Here is a 20,103-nt window from a genome sequence, read left to right as displayed (position 1 = left end):
CCCTTGCGTCGAGTATAAATCCAGCTTTATTGTTGTTATAAGGTGAACATTAGGCACAAGACTTTAACAAAATCCTATTTTTGCTAACCTAAAAACAAACAAACAAAGATTAAGAATTTCAGATGCATAGCTTCATACTCAACTGCTGTGAAATCTTTTCCAGTAACTAGAAGAAAGAAAAACAGTAGTTTTTCTCATTGTGCAATATGTTTTGAATATTTTTATCTATCAACAATAAGACATGCCGTCATTAGCCATGTTGGCTAATGGTAAGAGGATCGTCTCATCATTACAACTTGGGAAACACACATTCTTTAAAGATAGTTATTCCCATTGCTAGTAGCCCTGTTGTCACACCAGATAAATGTATATATAGTCCAAATTAGCTACTTTTATCATGTTAAATATTTGCATTAATGGTATAAATGTTAGTATTGGATTGATCTTGTGCCTGTCAGAAACTCTCCACATCTTCTTCTCCTGGCTAAGTTGTTTTTGCACTTCAGCAGCTCTTATTTACAGTTTGTATAATATGACATGAGTGTGACATAAAGCTCCACACTGTTAGTTGTCTTTTTACAAATAATACATTATGTCACAGTTTGCCCCACAATTACTACACCATAGACACAGAGAAATGATTGAGTGGTTTGACAGTTAACCTTTTCCACCCTGCCGGCTCTCTCTCTATTAGGCTGTTGTATTTGTACTCATGGATGAGCTTCATGATAAAACAAAATCAAATTTAATATATGCAATATATGCCGTGTGCTTAGGCTACTCACGCACATGAAAGTCCTCAAAATAAACACACAGACTCAACTTCCACCTACCTTATTTAGTAAACACCATCTTTACCTGTCATGAGTCTTAAAAAGCATTCTCACAGGTTGCTAGTTAGAAGCAGTTGCCAGACTGTGCGCTGTGGGCAGCCTTGTCTTGTCTCATCTCGCCTCTACACCTCATTACTTTTTCTAGAGAGTTTTAAAGTGAGGCGGCATCGCCTTTGTAGTCATTAATAATACAGCCCCAAATGTTTGACTTCTCCACTCAGTATGAACCTCACTGCCGTTCTATCACTGTCTGAACTGCCGGTGTTGCCCCTCACCTCTTCATCTTTTCAACTTTGCTGTGTTTATTGATTGGTATTCCTCCACAGCCGACCTTTGACCTCAATTTCTATGTTAATGTTTGATTCTCAATGAGTAAATGTTTCTGTCTCTTTCTTTTGTTCTTTATGTCTGTCTTTTCTCTGTGTTTTGTCTTCCTTCTCTCACCATCTTGACTTCTCTCTTTCTCTTTCTCCTCATCCCTTGTTTTTTTTCTTTGTTTCTCTCTTTCAGGAGGGACCAGGAGAGTGGGCGTCTCTGGACTCTGAGGTATTAATGAGGGAAGATGAAATCTGTGGTACCACCAACCCAACCCCACATCAAGTGCTGCTGGACACCCGCTTTGAATTACCCTTTGGTAAGTCCTGGTTCAGAATTAAAGGTGAATCTCTCTGGAACTCCCTGCTTGAAGATCTGAGATCTTTTATATTGACTCTTAAAATGAATCTTTTCATTAATGCTATCACACTGTTTTATTTTCAACATGTCCTATCAGTGTTTTTATTATTGTTGTTTTAATGTTTAATGTTGTTGGTAGGGCTGGACGATATGGACAAAATAAGATATCACAATATTTTTGACCAAATACCTCGATATCGATATTGTGATAATATTGTAGGGATGACTACTGGTGCCAAAAAAATCACACGCAAATACTTAGCTGCAGAGCCAGAAAACAACTCATTCACATGTAAGATAATTGTGATGTTCTCATCTGTCACTTTTCAAAATCCCAATTTTGTCCCTCACACCTTTGCAGATTAAGTTTGATTCACTCACTAAAATCCCTCTAAACTGTGCAGCTGCCCTAATCCAAAAAAAAAGAGCTAAAATGTTACTGTACAGTTAAAGCAATAAGATTTACGAGCAGTGCTTTTTCTCCTTTCTTTGCCCATGGTTTTGCTTCTCAGGTAGTCCTAATTTATCTGATCTGTTATTGATAGTAGCCTGAGGGGAAGATCCGCAGACACTACTTAGGGGTGAGAAATTACTGCAGTGTCTGCATGTTTTTCGGAAAAAGATAATTCAGTCTGTTGGCGGTGTGTTATAATGCTCTAAAATTAAAGAAAAAGTAAAAATTTAGCATCAGTCAAAGATAAAACAAATTATGTGCTCAGTAGTTTTTCTTGTTTTTTTTTGTTTGTTGGTTGGTTGAAGAACCTGTGACCTCATTGTCCTACATCAGATTTGTTTTTGAGTGGAAATTAAAACAAAATGGGCGAAAAGGACAAGACAACTTTTTCGTGGTAGCTTTTAACTTTTAGTAAAATGTCATCTTGATCAGTTAACTTGAACTTTGCAGAATTCACTTATAACAACAAGAACAGTGAAATCCTTTCCATGTGTATTTTCTCATGCGACTTGTTTTTAGCGTTGGAGATTTGTGATATAATATTAACAGCAAAGCAGGTCAGGTTTCATCACTAGAAAAGTATCTCTGTATTCCCTCAGACTTCCATGAAGAAGCTCTATATGTTAGAGCTTATGGAAGTTCCACTAGTGTTCATTCATTTTTTATGAAGGGTTTTGTCATGGAAATGTTTTGGTTGCCCCAAATATAGTCCTAAATATTCTTTTTATTTCTCGAGTGCAACCATCTAAATAGCAACATTACATTAGACCACTTTGTTTCCTCGGCATCTCAGGGAGCTGTCTGAAGTGTCTTGGCTCTTGTTCCCTTCGAGCTGCCTCTTCCGTTCCCTGTGCACTGCCTGGCTCTCTATTTATCAACACTCACCTGATGTCAAGATGGCACTGGTTCATGCTGCTGTACAGTCGTCCTGACACAAAAGCCAGGGCCTGAAGATAAAGATAAGATAGTAGTTCTTGCACAAATCCCCCTTAAAAAAAGTTCAAGTGTTTGACATCCAATTCACTAGGGGAGTTGCATCTTTTTGATCATCACTTATCATAATGAATAACACTGAAAAACACAAAGACTTTCACAAATGCATATTTAAAATTGAGTCTTTTGAAGTATCCTTAGTACTAAAATACTATGTACTTTATGTATTCTTAAGTAAGGTACTAAAGTTGTGTTTAATTGAAACCAAGCTGTGCTTAGTGAGTTAAAAGCTGTACACAGAATATGTTTGAATATAGTAAGGTTATACATTGAATGTATTTTTGTGTAATTATACAAAAATAGTATATTATTTTAAGTGTATTTGAAGCATTAATGTTTTTGTACATGTATTTTAAGTCTATTAAATTTTAACTAGTAGTGTATTCCATTTAAAATGTAAATATATACATATGTCAAACGTTCTTGGCAAACTTTCCACTGATAATAACACTATTAACAACATTAGACACAAATTAACATTTAACAGGTTGAGATTTGAAACTTTAAAATTATTATAAGTGGTTACACTGTACTTACAGTATATTAATGACTGACTAGCTAAAACTGAACTTTGACACAATACATAAAAGTCAAGTCAATTTTATTTGTATAGCTCAATATCACAAATTTGCGTCAGGGGGCTTTACAGTTTGTACAGCAATGCAACATCCTCTGTCCTTAGACCCTTGATGTGAATAAGGAAAAACTCCCTACTGCACTACATATATACTGCACTATCATTTAAATGTGGAAAACAATACAAAACGTCAGGGTTTCACATTTTCTTTTTCTCTTCTTCTACCCCGATTTGCTTCCCTTTCTCTGGCTTTCGGGGAGGACATGTGAGGCCCCCGAGGTGGTTTCTAATTCTATTTTTGGGAGCCCCAAAAGGAAACCTCCTCATCAGCTATTAAACAAACATGAATATAAGATGGGAGCAAGTCAAGCAGCGTGGATGGGATAGGATGGGATGGGACAGGGAGCGTGTGGGGGCAACTGAGGGAAGGGTGGGGCTACAGTGCCTGTCGGCTGTCATTTCTTTTTGCACTTTGCCTCACATTCTGTGTTTTGCGCTCTCTCTCCTCCATTATTTACTTTCTCTCTTCGTCACCCCTTCATCCTATCATCCCTCTGTTCCGTGTGTGGGTATTTCCACCACTTGCCCTCTTTCATAACCCACATTTTCTCTTGCACTCTCCTTCACATACTTTCCTCTTTTGTCTGTCCAATCTACTTGTTCAGACATCCCAGAAGACGAGGCTCAGTATTGGACTAGTAAACTGGAGCGAATCAACACCATGCGGATACATGATGAGGTAAGTTTGCTAATAGTCTGCTAATAAGTTATGAATTGTTAAGCTGTTAGAGATGTTAAATGGCAGGTCATTCAGGACTATCAAAGGATATCTTAATACTGAGAGAACAGTGGGGAATCCCAGCTAGGACAGACTTCCTTTTTCTTCACCTTGAAGGTAGGTTGCTGGGTAGAAGGTCTTAGCGTGGTAATATGAACCTTTGATCTTACTTAAAACTAAATTTTACAAACAGGACAGGATAACATCATTCTGATTCTAAGTGTAAAAACATGTGAATCATAAAAACTTTCCCTTGCCATGCATTTATTGTATCCTGCATCCATTCATGCTGTAGAAAACCATGTACAGAGGAAGTACATGACAGGTTACTGTACCAGATCACACTCTGTTACTTGTGGGAAAAAAAGATAGCAGCAAAAATGATCTAATCTCTTAAGTTTTGTTTTCATTTAAATCTGTATATGTTTTAAAGAAATGTCAGATGGTTTTGTGCTGTTTACATGATTGCTATTGGGTTTTATCTACACAATCTCAGACTACAGTCTCTATGCTTTTGAGAGCATCCTCTTCATTTATTTAGTTTTACCCAACATATCACATTGTGCACCTTTCAGTGACATTACAGTTTGTGTTTACTCTCTGCTGCCACCTGATGGCAAATAATAGTTATTACAATACAGATTATCCACACAATAAATACTGTGCTGAGATGTACCTTTTTATAATAGTTATTATTTTCATTTATTAGTCCTCCGCTGACCCCCCTTACATTTTCTCTTTCTCTACTCTTTTTCTGTTTTAATTTTTCTCTTGTACCAGTATCCACTACAGGAAGAGGTCCAGAGAAGACGAATGGCCTCTGTGCCCTCCCAGTGCTGTAAGTATAAAAGTAAACATTTGGTTAAACCCATTCATGACATAACACTCTCACATGTAAGTTTATGTGTTTGTGTTTCTGTGTTTCTGTGTTTTGTGTCCATTGCACAATGATGACTTCTAATTTGGATTTAAAAAAAATACATAAAGAATACCTCAGTCCTTCTTATGTTTTATGTGCAGAGAAAGACATTTCACATCAGCTGCAAGCCAAATGCTGATGTATTTTGGCTATGACAGTACATTTATACCTACTTATATTGAATGATGATTTAGAGTCCCTGCTAATTTCTATAAAATCAAGCTTGATGTTTGTGTACTGAAGACAATTTTTGGATGGAGCGGCTGCTGCGAATGGAACGTTTTCATTGACATTTGGGGAATTTCTTCTCTTTGCAACTGTTTTGTTGTGTCACTGTTCATCACTCATACTGTACTATGTAGAATTACCTATACCATCACATGAGTTCTTATTCATCTCATACTGGTATTACCATTCCTCATGTCCATCAAGCCTCACAGATTTGGCTGTTTTCAGTCCCATTACATGTTACATAATCGTTTGGCCATCACCAGTTATAGTCACTGGTTTGGTTCTTGAGTAACAACATTCACTTTTCCTCCTGAATTCTTTAAACACTTGCTACTATGCCACCAGGCAGTTGGAGTTATTTTGGATGGAGTGACCAGCAGAGTACGTATAGTGGTTGTTTTTTTTTTGTTTTGTTTTGTTTTTTTTCCTGTGACTTGTCAGTGTCTTTTGCATGGCATGTCGCTTTGCTCCTTTGTCTTTTTCCTTGTGTTTTTAATTAAGGGCCTCTGCATATTTGGTCTGAGTCCTTTGTTGTTTTTTCATTTTTGTATCTTCCTAATGGATCAAAAAACAAAACAACTTGTGTGTGTGTGTGTGTGTGCCTGTTTTGTTGACATATTTTGTGTGGTATTTGCAGTTCCATTTTTTTCTGGGTCTTGAAGCAATATCTTTCTGTAAACTTGATGCTTCTGCTCTTTGTATTACATGCCTTCTACCACAAGAGTGAGCTATTTGTCCAAACATTTCTGACTCTGACTCTCAGATTAAATCTCAGTTAATTTACTGAACCTTTGGCTCCATCCTCAGGAGGAATTGTTGAGAACAGTTGTGGACTAATTGGCCAGTTCAACTTGTTTAGAGTCACACTTTACAATAGCATGTCTTCAGTGCAAAAGAAGTGTGGAAGCAGGATAAACTGGATGAATGAAGTTCATGCAGTAATGATGAGCAGTTCATCACATTAGACAAATCAATGAATAAGAGCAGAGTATTATCTGAAAATATACAGGAGCTCTTATAGTTAATTTATCATGTATATTTTGAAAGTTAAATATTCATCATATATTCAACAGTTTGTGTTGTTTCTCCTCCAGCTTTTGACGACCATGATAGTGCAGTGGATGACCGCGATAGTGATTACCGCAGTGAAACTGGCAACAGACCTCCTCGATTCCACAACACCTCCCAGACAAATTCATCAGTGCACCAGTACCCTATAGGACGCAGGGTGCAGCATCAAACCCTCTCTAGAGAGTCTGACTCAGTACAAAGCTATGAACTAGACTATAGAGAAATGAGGGGGCCCAGGTAAACACACACCCACTCACACACACACTCACACACATACACACACACAAACAAAAACCCAACTCTCTGTTCTCATCATTGCAGCACCACTTGAGAATGATATGCCCATGGTACCTCTGTGGAGCCAAATACATGGTTAGAATCCATGAATAACAATAAATGCTCCAAATATATTTTTCCATTGGCGTGAATCAAAAAGCACTCAACCTAAGATTCTGAAATAATTTGTATCCGTACGTATGTACGGATACAAATTCATTAAAAAGTCATTAAAAAGTCAAATTTTAAAGCAGAAGTGGCACAGCCATAGATAGCTGTGCTCTAGCATATTCAACACCTGTATCAAATTGGGTGTCTATTTAATTTAACACTGTTAGTCCATTTCAGATTGTCATATATAGATATTTTCATCGTGTAAACAATGAAATTGTGGATGTTGCCATGGGAAACGAAGTAAACACACTTTTCACTTTTGTTTTTTGTTACTAATTTACTTGATAATGTTTTTTTTACTTACATATGAGTTTTTCATGTACACTAGCAACATCACAACTATGTGATAAAAGAATAGGCACCATAAAATTTTGCACACTATCAAACAAAATACTTTTCCTTTCATGTGTGTACTTGGCTTTTTTCAATTGCTGCTCTATTTCTTTACTTGCATGAAGACTTTCTTTGCACGATCTACTATTTTTGAATCATGTCTAATGCTTAATTTATTTCTTTTCTTTTCTTTTCTTTTCTTTTCTTTTCTTTTCTTTTCTTTTCTTTTCTTTTCTTTTCTTTTCTTTTCTTTTCTTTTCTTTTCTTTTCTTTGCATTGTGTTCCACTGCTTCCTGCATGGCACTATTTTTTTACTTCAATGCAGGCAATCAAACAGTAAGGGTAGAGTAAGAATAATCCCTGTTGACTCAGGTATGGGTGTGGAGGATTGGGAGAGTAAATATAAAGTGCCTGAGTCAGGTGTCTTGGATGATTATTTGGACGCTGAGCAGAAAATATGGGAGGATGAAGATAAAAGCATCATCTACAGGATCAGTGACAGCCCTTATGAGTCCAAAGGCAGCAGGTTCTATCAGACAGTGGAGTGTGATGCACTCTCCCCTGAGGATACGGAGGAGCCAAATGGGAGGCCACGTAGGCAGAGGCGTGGCTTTGGTAGTGGAGAAGTACGATTAGTTTACAAGGAAGCCGGCAGCTTTGAGGATGAATCATCCCCTCCTGAAATTGATATAATTCCTTCTGTCAAACAGCTACGACAGCAGACAGACACAGAATGTCTACTTTACAAGACAAGACTGTGGGCCAAAACTGCTTTAGAGGACACACTTGAGAGCTATGCAGCTTTTCGTGAGGAGGAGGCTGCTCGGGAAGAGGCTGCAAGGATCAGGGTGAGGAGAGAATATGGCTCAGTTGGTTCAGATGAAATGCAGTATTCCTTCGGATCTGAGGAGGAACTGGAAGAACTGACATTCACTGAGGGGGATGCTAGTTATGAATATGAAAGTTACTACTATCCTAGCAAATATATGCCTTTTGGTGGACAAGGCTATTCGAGCAAAGGGAGAACAGGTCGTGGACAAGATCCAATGTTGTCTCCTGTAGAGGAGCCTAGTGATGAATATGTAGATGCAATGGATGAACTTCAGTGCTTAGTTCACTCAGTGTCTGAATACCTGGCTGTAAAGGAGGAGGAGATCAATAACTATGAATCAATGCCTACACCAATTAGAAGAAAACTACCAGCACTGCCAACTGATGCAAAAGTTGTGCAACCTGGGGACAGTGGGACTATGGCTACTGAGGAAGGAAGTGCCACCAATGAAGTAAAACCTGAAATTAAGGAGGACAGCACTGTTGAGCAGGGCATAGCTGGAGTTAAGAATGCCATGAGCTCATTATTCAGCACAATCACAGGGTCAAAGTCTACCACTGACACAGAAGCTTCTGGCACAACTCCTTCCTCCCAACCACCACAAGCAGACTCTGGTCTTTCAAAACTGCTCTCTATGATCCCCAAAGCTAGTGCTGAAGCCACAGAAACCTCTGGTGCAAGTGCAACAGATCAACCTTCCTCCCAGGCATCAGCTCAACCTGAGTCTGGAATTTCAAAGCTGCTTTCATTCATTCCCAAAAGTGGTGGAACTTCCCCCCCAGTAGCCATAGTTCCACCTGCCTCTCAGGAGCCCCCAACAGAAAAGAAGTTCTCCCTTCAGTCTCTGATGCCTTTTCATTCCTCTGAATCCAGTCGGCAACCTGAAGCTGATCAGACATCAACAAACGTTGGCACAGAGGCACAAGGCAGTGCATCCACTGCTAACCAACCTGCTTCTGGGTTTGAATCCATGTTAGGAAGGCTAAGTCCTTTGAGATTTTTTTCCAGTGCACCCCCATCTAGAGAGCCATCACCTCAGCCATCAGAGGAAAGAAGTGCATCTGCTGCAAGCAATGAATCCCAGCAAGGGTCTGGAAATAGAGCCGTGAGTCCCAATAGAGATGGCTCACAAACAGAGCAACACTTATCAAGTGAGACAAGACCAGGTTCAGGAAGTGGATCAGTTGATCTTTTGCCAGATACAGGTAGTGGATCAATTGAACTTTTGCAAGAAACGGGGAGTGGGTCAGTAGAGATTCTTCCAGAGACAGAGTCATCTGGTGAGCTTCCTGATATTCAACAAAGAAGAACTCCTGCAGTACCTGAACCAAAACCTGAAAGCAGTTCAGAAGAAACAGGATTCTTCAGTCCTTTTAAGAAATCTCTCTCTACACTCATATCAACAGTTCCTCCAGAAAACTCCTCGCAGACTGACACTAAGCCTGCAGAGGAGTCATTTTTAGGCAGCAAACTTAAACTCCCTTTTTTCTCTGCTGAAAATGTTTCCACAACAACCCCACCAAAAGCAGAAGGAGGCATGCTTTCAGGGATTCTTAAGTTTGCATCTGGTGAAGATGCCAATGCCCCACCAAAAAGTCCATCCCCTAGCCCTGCAAGAACTCCCTCTCCAAATCGTGCTGCACTTCTTGAAAGTGTACCAAAAGGAAACACAGAAACTGGCTGGTTTTCAAACCTATTTAAGGTAGCCCCAAGTGAACCGTCTAAAGAACCTGCAAAACCACAAATGACTCCCACTGTGACGTTAACCAAACCTAGTGGTCAAACGGAGCCACATACTGAACAAATGGCCCCCGAAAACACAGAGAGCACTGGAACAGAACAATTGTCTCAAGAGCAAACATTGTCTGATAAAGATCCCCAATGCAAGACAGATGTCCAGTCTGAAGCAAATGTCACATCTGATGATCAAGGTCCTCCTAAGCCTGTGGAACAAACCAGATCACAACCACAAGCCTCACAGCCCCAAGGCATTCTTTCTGGATTGTTGAAACTAGGATCAACAGAAGATGTATCCAAGAAAGCCCCGGAAGGAGATAGTCAGTCTCAACAGGGTGGGCTATTTTCAGGCATATTTTCATCACCTTCCCAGTCTTCTTCCCAAACACAGCAGAATTCTGCCACCCAACAGTCAGGAGGACTGTTGTCTGGATTTTTAAAATTTGCCTCTGATAATGTTTCTGCTCCTACAAATCAGTCTACATCACCAGGAGGCCAATCAGGCCAAATTCCAACTCAAAAGCAAGGACAACCTACTTCTGCACAGCCACCCACTGGAGGACTTTTATCTGGGCTCTTGAAAAAAGCAACAGACACAGTGACTGGATCTCAGCCAACTCAGTCTGTTCAAGAGTCCCAACCGGATGCGGCTGACCATGCAGCAAAAACCGAAGAACCTCAACAAAACTTAAGTCAAGGGAACACTCTTCCTACTCAGTCAAAATTAGGTTCAACTGAAGCCCTGCCCCCTGAAAAAGGTCAACCTGACCAGCAACTAAGACAACCTGTAGCCTCAGATCAACAACCAAACCAACCACAACAGCCAGACCAAACAACACAAAAACTACCTCCAAAAGCAACAGCAACAATGCCACAATCTAGTGGATTGTTTGGGGGGTTATTGAAAGCCACAGAAACCGCTTCCCAGCCACCCAAAGGACCTACACAATCTACACAACCAAATCAACAGTCAGGTAACATGCTATCTGGACTTTTTAACAAGATTGTGGAGCCTAGTCCTACTCCATCTCAGCTGCAGTCTGAACCTGGTGCTCATGAGACTAACCAAAAACCAGCACAGCAAGCACCCCCTCAGCAAGGAGGCTTCCTTTCTGGTCTTTTTGGAATTGGTCAAGACTCTGCTCCTGCAAACCCAGCGCTGCACTCACAAAATCAGCAACACAGTAGCCCATCTGGGCACCAACCTAATCAGCAACCAGGCAATAGACAAAATCTACAAAGGCAAAATCAAGTCCCTCCCCAACAGCCACCCAGTAGTCCCGGGGGGATGCTCACTGGATTATTTAACAAAATTGCAGATGCAGGAACCCCACAGTCTACAGTAGGTAGTCAACCAGAGCAACAGGCACAAAGAGCAGGCCCTAAGACAACCCAGCAACCACCTAATCAACAAGGAGGCTTCCTCTCTGGGCTGTTTTCAGCAGGTCCCACTCCTCCAGCGCAGCAGCAATCTGTTAGTCATCCAAACCAGCAGCAACCCCAACAAGGTAACAGACAACCACTGCGGAGGCAAAACCAGATACCTCCACAACCTGCAACCTCTGCACCAGAGCCACAGCAGGGTGGACTATTGTCGGGGCTTTTCAATAAATTAGCATCTACTGATAATGCACCACAACAGCCCACCGCACAGCCTGGGTCTCAGCAAGGCAATAAATCAAACATTGTTGGATCTCGTCAATCTGCAGATCAACAATCGTCTCAACCAAGTCAACAAGGAGGATTCTTTTCTGGTCTGTTTGGTCAAACATCACCTCAACAACAGCAACAGCCAGGCAAAGTAGCAAGTCCTCAACATACAGCAACAGACCAACCTAATCAAAGCGGAGGCTTGCTTTCAGGTATTTTGAAGCTTGCATCTGGTGAAAATGTACCACAGGAACAACAGTCACCTCAAACTGCTCAGGTAGTTCAACCATCTGTTAAATCAGGGCAAAATCCAGACCAGTCTGAATCAGGGGGATTATTCTCTGGCCTGTTAAACAAAATTTCAGCTAATGTGGAACAATCAGCATCATCCTCTGATCAGGTGAACCCTCAAACAACACAGCAACAACAGCAGCTGCGTGCAGGACAGGGGCGTCCACAAATTCAGAGAACCAAACCAGTGGAGATGAATTCCTCCCAAGATGTGGCCACAGATAAGGACTTAAAAGGTCCAGGTCAAAAAGGTTTCCTTTCAGGTCTTTTTAGTGTCACAGAGGAGCCATCAACAAAGACAGAGCAGCCATCAACCTCCCAGCTTGGGAAAGAAGAACCAAAAACCAGTACAAGTAGCACGTCCCCTGGTTTGTTATCAAGCATTTTCAAAACAGATCCCAGTGACAGCAGCAGCACTTCTGCTCCGAAAAAGGAAAACGAAAAAGGCCTTCTTGATCGTTTGCTACCAAAGAGTAAGGAGGATATCTCTTCAAGTACAGCAACACTCACAACTACTGCTGTTACATCTACTCCAGTTGTTGATACCAAGAAAGAACCTCCACAATCGCAGGTTTGGCAAGATCCTACAATTTCCCCAACTCAAGGATATCTTGAGGAAATTCAACGTCTCTTGTATGGTACAGCAAATGAGTATGGTTATAAGGATCTTTTATACAACTTTACAGAGCATGGTGTTATTCCACCAGAGCTCTATGAGCATCAGTGTCTCATAGAAGCCCTTCTGTGGCAGCAACTCAATGATTATGCCCTTGCTGAAGCCCTTGCAACTCAAGTTCAAGAACGCTACCAGACATGCCAAGAGCATATAATACCCACAGTTAGAGCACCCCAATGGGAGAATCGTATATGGTTAAATCCTAAAGAAGTTGACATCAGTGACTTCAATGTACCCTCACATCCTTGGAAGGATGCTGCTGCCCAGCTTTTTGAGAGCAGAAATCGCTTTCTTGAGCCAGATGAAGATCTGGTTTTGTTTGACATGAGTTGCAGAGACAAGCAATCCTGGAGCAGCTGTGACCATTTGAATGATCTTGATAGGAACACAAAACCTTGGATTGTTGGAGGTAGTGGTCTAAATCTGTCCATGGGAAAAACAAAGACACGGTTAAGTAGATGTCAGTCTCTAACAGAATGTAGTGTACAGGAATTCAGCAAAGTAGTGGAAAAAAGTGGTGCTGGTAATGATGTAAAAGTTGAAGACTTTAGTTTGAAATCAGCAACTGAGTTTTTAAAACAACTTGCCACAAAAAAGGGTCCAGTGGATTTAACACGTGGTGCTATGGATTTAAGCAAGTCTGCAGGAGCTACAGGGGATGCGGTTAATGAAATGCTTTTTGAGGATTGTGAGTGGTATCAACAATGGCTTTCACTACTGGAGCAAGGGTTGTGGTGGCCAGCTGAAGCTGGGGACTGTGGATATTATGTGTATACAAATGAAGAATGTATTTATTCTCTTTTAACTGACAGAGCTGGTAGACACCTTTATGCCTGTGCTGCACCAGATGATGTACAAGCTCTAGGAAATATCACTGAAAATATTGCAAACATTCTGAAACAAAAAGAAAAGGACAAAGTGACCCTTTGTGGTTTTAAAATCCCCCTTTGCACCGAAGATCAAGGCTTTTGGATTCCAGGCCAGCAACCAAACAAGTCAGTGCTTTCAGATGCACCCATAGACCTAACTTCTGCCCTTAAAAAAGGTGAAAAAATAATGAACATGAATTTGGAGAGCTTCTCTCAAATGTTTCAGGAATCTATATCTTCTCAAGCAGAGCAGCCTGTAGATTTTACTGCGTACAAGCTTAAAAAGGTCAAGGTGGGATCAGTACAAAATAGTTATAGTTGTCACGAGGAGCCACTGGAGGCAGCTGATCTTACATTAAAGTCACTAAAAGGGGGACATGGAGGGCCATACTGGAAGAATCAGGGGATAAAAGATGTGCTTACATCATCACCTGCACCTTCTCCAAGGAGCTATTCAAAACAAATTTATCCAAAAAGACATTGTCCAATTCCTGAAATTAGGATTGGACATGTAGATGATACATCTGCAGACCAATTTAAACAAAAATCAAGCTCCATATTTTCAGCTATTGGAGGAATCATTCCAATGTCCTCTAAGACGGATGCAAGTACAGCTGATACACTGTCATCCTCAACATCTGCTGCATCAGTGTCTAGCAAGGTTTCAGAGACTTCAAAAAATTCCAGAAATCTTCCAGGGACCCAACCAGCTTCAAAGATACCAGGACCTATACAGTTGGGGAGGAAACTACCTACACCACCAGCTGCCACAGCATCTTCAGCTCCTTCAACACAGGCAACTTCTGTTAAGGGTTTACCCACTACATCTACTACTGTGCCTTCTGCTTCCCCACAGAGACCACAGCTTGCAAGGCAGCCATCTCAGGCAGACAAACCCAGAGTATTATCACAAGCAAATAAGACTACAGGCACAGGGATGTGTGACATTAACAAAGTCCGCCATACTTCAACAGATCAAACATCCTCTCTGTCTCAAAAGCAGCCACAAGATTCATCTCAGGAATGTACACCAAAGTTACATATACTGAATGACAGCTCAATGACGTATAATGAAACCTACCTTTACAACAGAACTCATAACTTTGGCACTCCTATTGAACCTCGCAATAAAGTCCTAGATTTTTCTGCCACAATTCATAAAAACAAAAATATCAAACAAAAAGATGCAACAGATGCCAATGTAGAATCTACACAAAAAGATGAGGTTGTTGACTTTACAAAGTATAAGTTGAAAAGGTTCAAAGAGAAAAAGCAGATGGATACTGAGACAAATTTGGAATTGACTAAGACCACAATTGTGGTAGATCTTACTAAACAGGCAGAGGAAGATGAAGTTGAATGCCCTGACTTAGAATATCCCACAGTGCAAAGTCCAAGAGTTCCAATTCTGACAACAGTTTCTCACACGAGCAATAGGCCAGTTGATCAACATACCAAATCAGAGAGAAGATCATCCAGTCCAGAGGTTAGATTTGGCCATACACCCCCTACAATTCATATCCAAAGGCCACCAGCCTCTAACAGTACTGCTTTAACAACTAGGACAAATCAAACTGATTCTACAGCCTCTGGCAAATGTGCAAAAGACATTTTGTCAAAACCTTCTCTTACATCATCAGATAAATTAGCAAATAATTCTGACACTAATGCGATCTTATCAGAAACAAGAAGCCTATCAAATACTCATATTGCTAGTAAGGTGTCAAGTCTCAATGCAGGTCTCAAACAAACTGCAAAAACTGGATCACCGGAACCTGTACCCACCTTACCACCGGTAAGCCCTGTTATGAGACAACAAGTGGAGCCTTGGGAACGGCAGTTGAATTCTCCATTTAATGTGCCTCTGCAGATGCAGCAAAGCTCTCCAATAGTTACAACTGGGTTTAAACAGCAGATTATTGTTGACAGTAAGAGAGCAATTTTTACACCCCCTTCCTATCAATCTACTGGAAAAGCTCAGCAACATCAGGAGACCACTGCACCAGCAAACTCAATTAAAACCATTTTAGATATGTCTGCCAAGACAACAAAACTGCAGACTCATCAAATTGTTATGCCATCAAAAGATCCGGTCTGTGAGGTGCTGCCACTGACAAAGAGAAAACCATCAATCTCTGAGGAGGCCAACAAAAGTCCAAGTCATCATGAATCAATTGACCTGTCATATAGAGAAGAATCACCAGAGCCTCAGGGACAAACAACAGAGTATAGTCATTCTCCTCCAGTTGAGGGACATCATTCTCATACTATTAAGTATGATCAAGTACAATGCTCTATTAAGAAGGAGGATACTTCATCTGATAGGAGGAGAGCATTGTTACCACGACAGCTGTCTCTTTTAGATAGGTCCACTGAATCCCTTGAAATTTTGCAGCAAGTCACAGCACCAGCCAATACAGTCAAGGCCACATTAGACATGACTTCAAAATCTTCTGCTAAATTGAAAGTAGTGGTTCCGGAAGTAAGAACAGATGACACTCTTACTGAGGCTATACCACTAACAAGAGGCAAGCCAAGTGTCCGTGAGCTTGCACGAAAAAATTCTGTTGGTGTACCATTAGTCGTTGATATCCCTTCTCAAGAGCCTCTCGGTGACTTTAAGATGAGCTCCCCTGCAAATGCACAGCAGGGCTTTGAGATTAAGACTCAATGCCACTCAGATTCAATTCTATATCAACAACGATCTCATCAGAGTGGACCTGGTGTCTTTGCCCAGTCAAATCATTCAACTTCACAGTTGTCTTCCACTGTTCAAACATATCAGACATCCACTTCAACAAAACCTGCTACAGCTACAGCACTGGATATGTCACCCAAGCCATCCCAGGCCACATTGGGAACAACAAGGCCAGAATCTGATTCTATTCAGAGTGAAGCAATTTCACTTGTTAATAAGCCAAGTGCAAGAGCACTTGCTAGAAAAGATTCTGTTGGTATGCCTCTAGTAGTTGAACCAACACCACTGGAATCGACATGTCAGAGGCAACCTCAAACAGTGATCCCTGTGCAAAAACCCCAAACCTTGGATAGAAATATTGCCTCTGTTCTGCATCAACCACTTGCCAGCTGTATGACAGTGCAGTGCTCCAGTGTAAATGAGACCAATGGTGTGTCACAGTCCATTATCCAACCTTATCCACTCTTGACAGCTCCCGCAAATTCTGTTAAAGGTACGTTAGATATGTCCACAAAGGCATGTAAATCAGACACAGCGCCATACTATTCAGATCCAGTGTCACTTGTAAGGACAAGGACATCAAGCTTTGCATATTCTCAAAGCGACTCTGTTGGTGTTCCACTGATTGTGGAAACACACCCCTCCCAAGAGCAACCTAAAAGGCAACAGACACTGGTAAGATCTCAAGAGCAGATGCAACAAGAATTTGTGCACAGTGGATCTCGAGATATTGATCTAAGAGCATCTGCACCTGCCAACTCCATCAAAGGCTCCCTAGACATGTCTCCAAAACCACAGCAGACACAATCTGAAACAACTCCTGATATCTTTTCAACTGGAGCTTTACCATTGGTCAGAAACAAGCCAACTGTAACAAGGAATGGTTCTGTTGGTGTGCCACTTATAGTGGAGCAATCTGCACACCAACAAGGAAGACTAGCTTTGAGTGGAGTCAACAAAACTGAGACACTGCATAGGCAGATATCAACCTACCATAGTAATGAGGTCCTTTCTAGTTCAAGGACCACCTACCGGGACACACATCCACAACATAAGCCAATGGACTTCTCTTCAAAAGACAGCCTAAATACAACTAAAATTTTAAGTAATTACATTGAACCAGAAGATGGACAGCCTGTGAATTTCATTAATAACAAAGCAAAGAAAGAAATATTTGAAAGAAAGCGAACTGGAAGACAATTAGAAAAGAAAACATCACTGGGTATTGTTGATCTAACTCTGGATCCTCAAAATAAAACTACAATTATTAGTCATCAAGAAGTGAAGGATCTTTCCTTTCCTTGTGTGTCTGCTTTGTCTCAAAGTAGTCTTGACTGTCAGCAGCAATATATACCTGCAGCCACCCCTGAGGAGGTCAGAAAAGATACAGCAATTTCTCAAACTCCACAATCATTACAATATAGAGAATATTCCACTGATAAACAGGCCACCACCCAAGCTGGAATACATTTCAGAAGGCAATCAGGAACAGGATTGAACTTAGAATCAGTGAATACTTCAGTTTCTTCTTTGGTGCCCATTCAAAGGAAGATACAGCCCCCTCAGAAATTTGCTCCTCAGGAAATGCATGACAATGCATCTATTATGTTCTCACTAAACAGTGTAAATCAGCAGCCTGATCAAGTGCCTCCAAATATAACTCAGCTGCAAACACAACATTCAGTCCCACGGCAGCAATACCAGCAACCTGGTGTGGAAATTGGCTGTACTTCATCTATAGCTTCATCTGGATATCAGCCTATGGCTCAAAAGTTGCAAAGACAGGATACAAGTCTTCAGCATGTTCACATGACCCCTAGACCCAAGATTCTTATCAAGCAGCCAACTGTGGGCAGCTTTGGGAGCACTGAGGAAAGCCCATCCGAAAGTGGAACAATGACAAATAGTGGACAGTCATTGCCTCCTTTTTCTACCCAGCAACTTTATGGCAGATCCCAAACTGTTCCTTCCCCACAGTCTTCGGCTGCCCCAGTTGTTCAGCAAGCACATGACAGACATAGAACACATCCTTCTCTACAGTCTTTGGATGCACAGCCTATGCAGAGCAGTGCAACTACAGACTATTATGCAAGAACTATGCAAGAACCTCAATTATCAAAACAGCCTGATCCAAGCCAATGCCCTGTCACTGTTCAACAATATCAGACACAAGCTGTACCCTCAAGTACTGTGGCTTCTATTCAACACATATCAGAGGTTAGTGCACCTAAATCACAAGTCACCACAAAAGACAACTCAATGCCTGTAAAACAAGTACAAAGTGGTTATCTGAACCAGGGCTTTAGAACTGAAATTCAAGGAAAAGAGATACATTCAACACCAGCAGGATCCACATCTGTCAAAGGTTTGATTTCATTATTTAGTGGTTCGGATTCACAATCCTCTGTCAGTACAACACCAGCTGAAGTTTTACCCTACCACACTCAGAATGTGTCTACACCTGTGGGCCAAAGGGCACAGGTTACTCCAACAGAGGCTCCTGCAGTTAGCCATGATAAGAAAATGGCATCAGCATTTAGTACATCTTCTGTGCCCTACAGTGTTGAAGGAACTATTGCCCCAGCAACCCCTATCACTACAACACCAGAGAAAATTGCTTTAAGCTCACAAATGTCTGTTGTGTCAAGTTCTCTGCCTTGCACACCAGCACTTGTTTGTGACCAAGAGTACTCTGCTTCTAAATTACCAGATCAAGATTCTGATTTGTCGAAAAGGAAAAGCCTTATTCAATCTCCAACTACACAAACTAAATATTCCACTGAATCCAGTCCAGTGATAATTGGAGGTGAACTAGCTGCTTCCTCACCATCTGAATTATCCACAGATCAATCTGCAGCCCTGCAGACAGAGTTTGCTCCAGTACCATCACTAATTACTGAATCACAATACAAAGGAAAAGATTCAAGTGGTGTGAGCCCTCAAACATCCCCAATGATATCACCTGTGGTCTCTCCCTCAAACGAGTCAGCAATGTATGGTTTCAGGTCTGAGCCTACTGATCAAGACTATCAGCAACCCCAGGCAACACTATATGCAAGCCCAGCAGCAGAGACACCAGGGAAAGAATTGCCCCCTCCTGAATCTTCACCCTCTAAACGAGCAGATACCATGTCACCCAAAGGAATTTTTAATGAAGGCGGTGCAGTAGAGCTTTCAGAAACATTGTCAGTGGATACATCTAAAGAGTCTTCTGCCATCAGTGATAACATAGCTGTACCTGAATCAGTTATGTTGCAGCAGCAACGTGCAGAGGAATACAAACAAATTACATCCACAGAATCTGTCAATGTCAGTACTGAATTGAGTGAGGTCTCTAGTGTAGTTAACAAATTACAGGAGAAAACCAGCCATCCCAGGTCAATCTACATTGGCATTAATTGCCCAGAGGGAGCTTCTGTTGATGTGGAAATTGATCCAAGTGAGCCAAAACAGTATGTTAGACTACCCCATATTTTTGTCTCAGCAGCAAGTTCACCAGAGGAAGAGACAGTTGAACTCAAGCTCAATGAATGTAGCAAGCCTGAGCTGCCAGAAGACAGTGCTTCTGAAGACATCACTCCCATTGCAGTAACACTACCGGACTGTAAGGATTCTTTGACTGCTGATATTACTGCACAGTCAGATATATCTGATGATACTAGGGCTACAGATATCAGTAGCACAGAGGCATTAATCAAATCAGAGGAGGTCAAGACCTTCTCACCAGAGATGTCGGTTACACAGACTACAGCAGGTGTTACGGATGCAGATGAACATGACCAGCAGCACATCCTGACCAAGAAAAGCTTAACCATAGAAGCGTCCCTCTCAGAAGCTGAAGTAACAGCAGAGACTACTGAGGCTTGTGAGCCATCACTTGAGCTATCTTTCAAGGAGAGAAAATCAATAGCTCCTGATATGACACCACTTGAAGTAGTCAAGCCTCTGAGTGACCTGGCCTGCCAGGCTGAAAACAAAACTTCAGTGCTAGCACCACCAGAAGGTGCTGAAACCCTCAATGAGTTAGCCCACGATG

At 41.3% G+C, this 20,103-nt stretch overlaps 1 protein-coding gene across 1 annotated transcript in view; it reads left to right on the top strand.

The window, feature by feature from the left end:
* LOC122967288 (protein unc-13 homolog B-like) overlaps positions 1 to 20,103 on the top strand; it is a 200,591-nt gene that overhangs the window by 55,270 nt on the left and 125,218 nt on the right. The window contains exons 5-8 of the mRNA XM_044331849.1: positions 1,344 to 1,467; positions 4,198 to 4,271; positions 5,091 to 5,148; positions 6,555 to 6,768. Of these exons, the coding sequence (XP_044187784.1) occupies positions 1,344 to 1,467; positions 4,198 to 4,271; positions 5,091 to 5,148; positions 6,555 to 6,768 (470 nt within the window). The remainder of the gene's footprint in view (positions 1 to 1,343; positions 1,468 to 4,197; positions 4,272 to 5,090; positions 5,149 to 6,554; positions 6,769 to 20,103) is intronic.

This window comes from Thunnus albacares, chromosome 2 (assembly GCF_914725855.1).
Source record: "Thunnus albacares chromosome 2, fThuAlb1.1, whole genome shotgun sequence".
In the NCBI taxonomy this organism is placed as follows: Eukaryota; Metazoa; Chordata; class Actinopteri; order Scombriformes; family Scombridae; genus Thunnus; species Thunnus albacares.
This window is presented reverse-complemented; position numbering and strand designations above follow the sequence as displayed.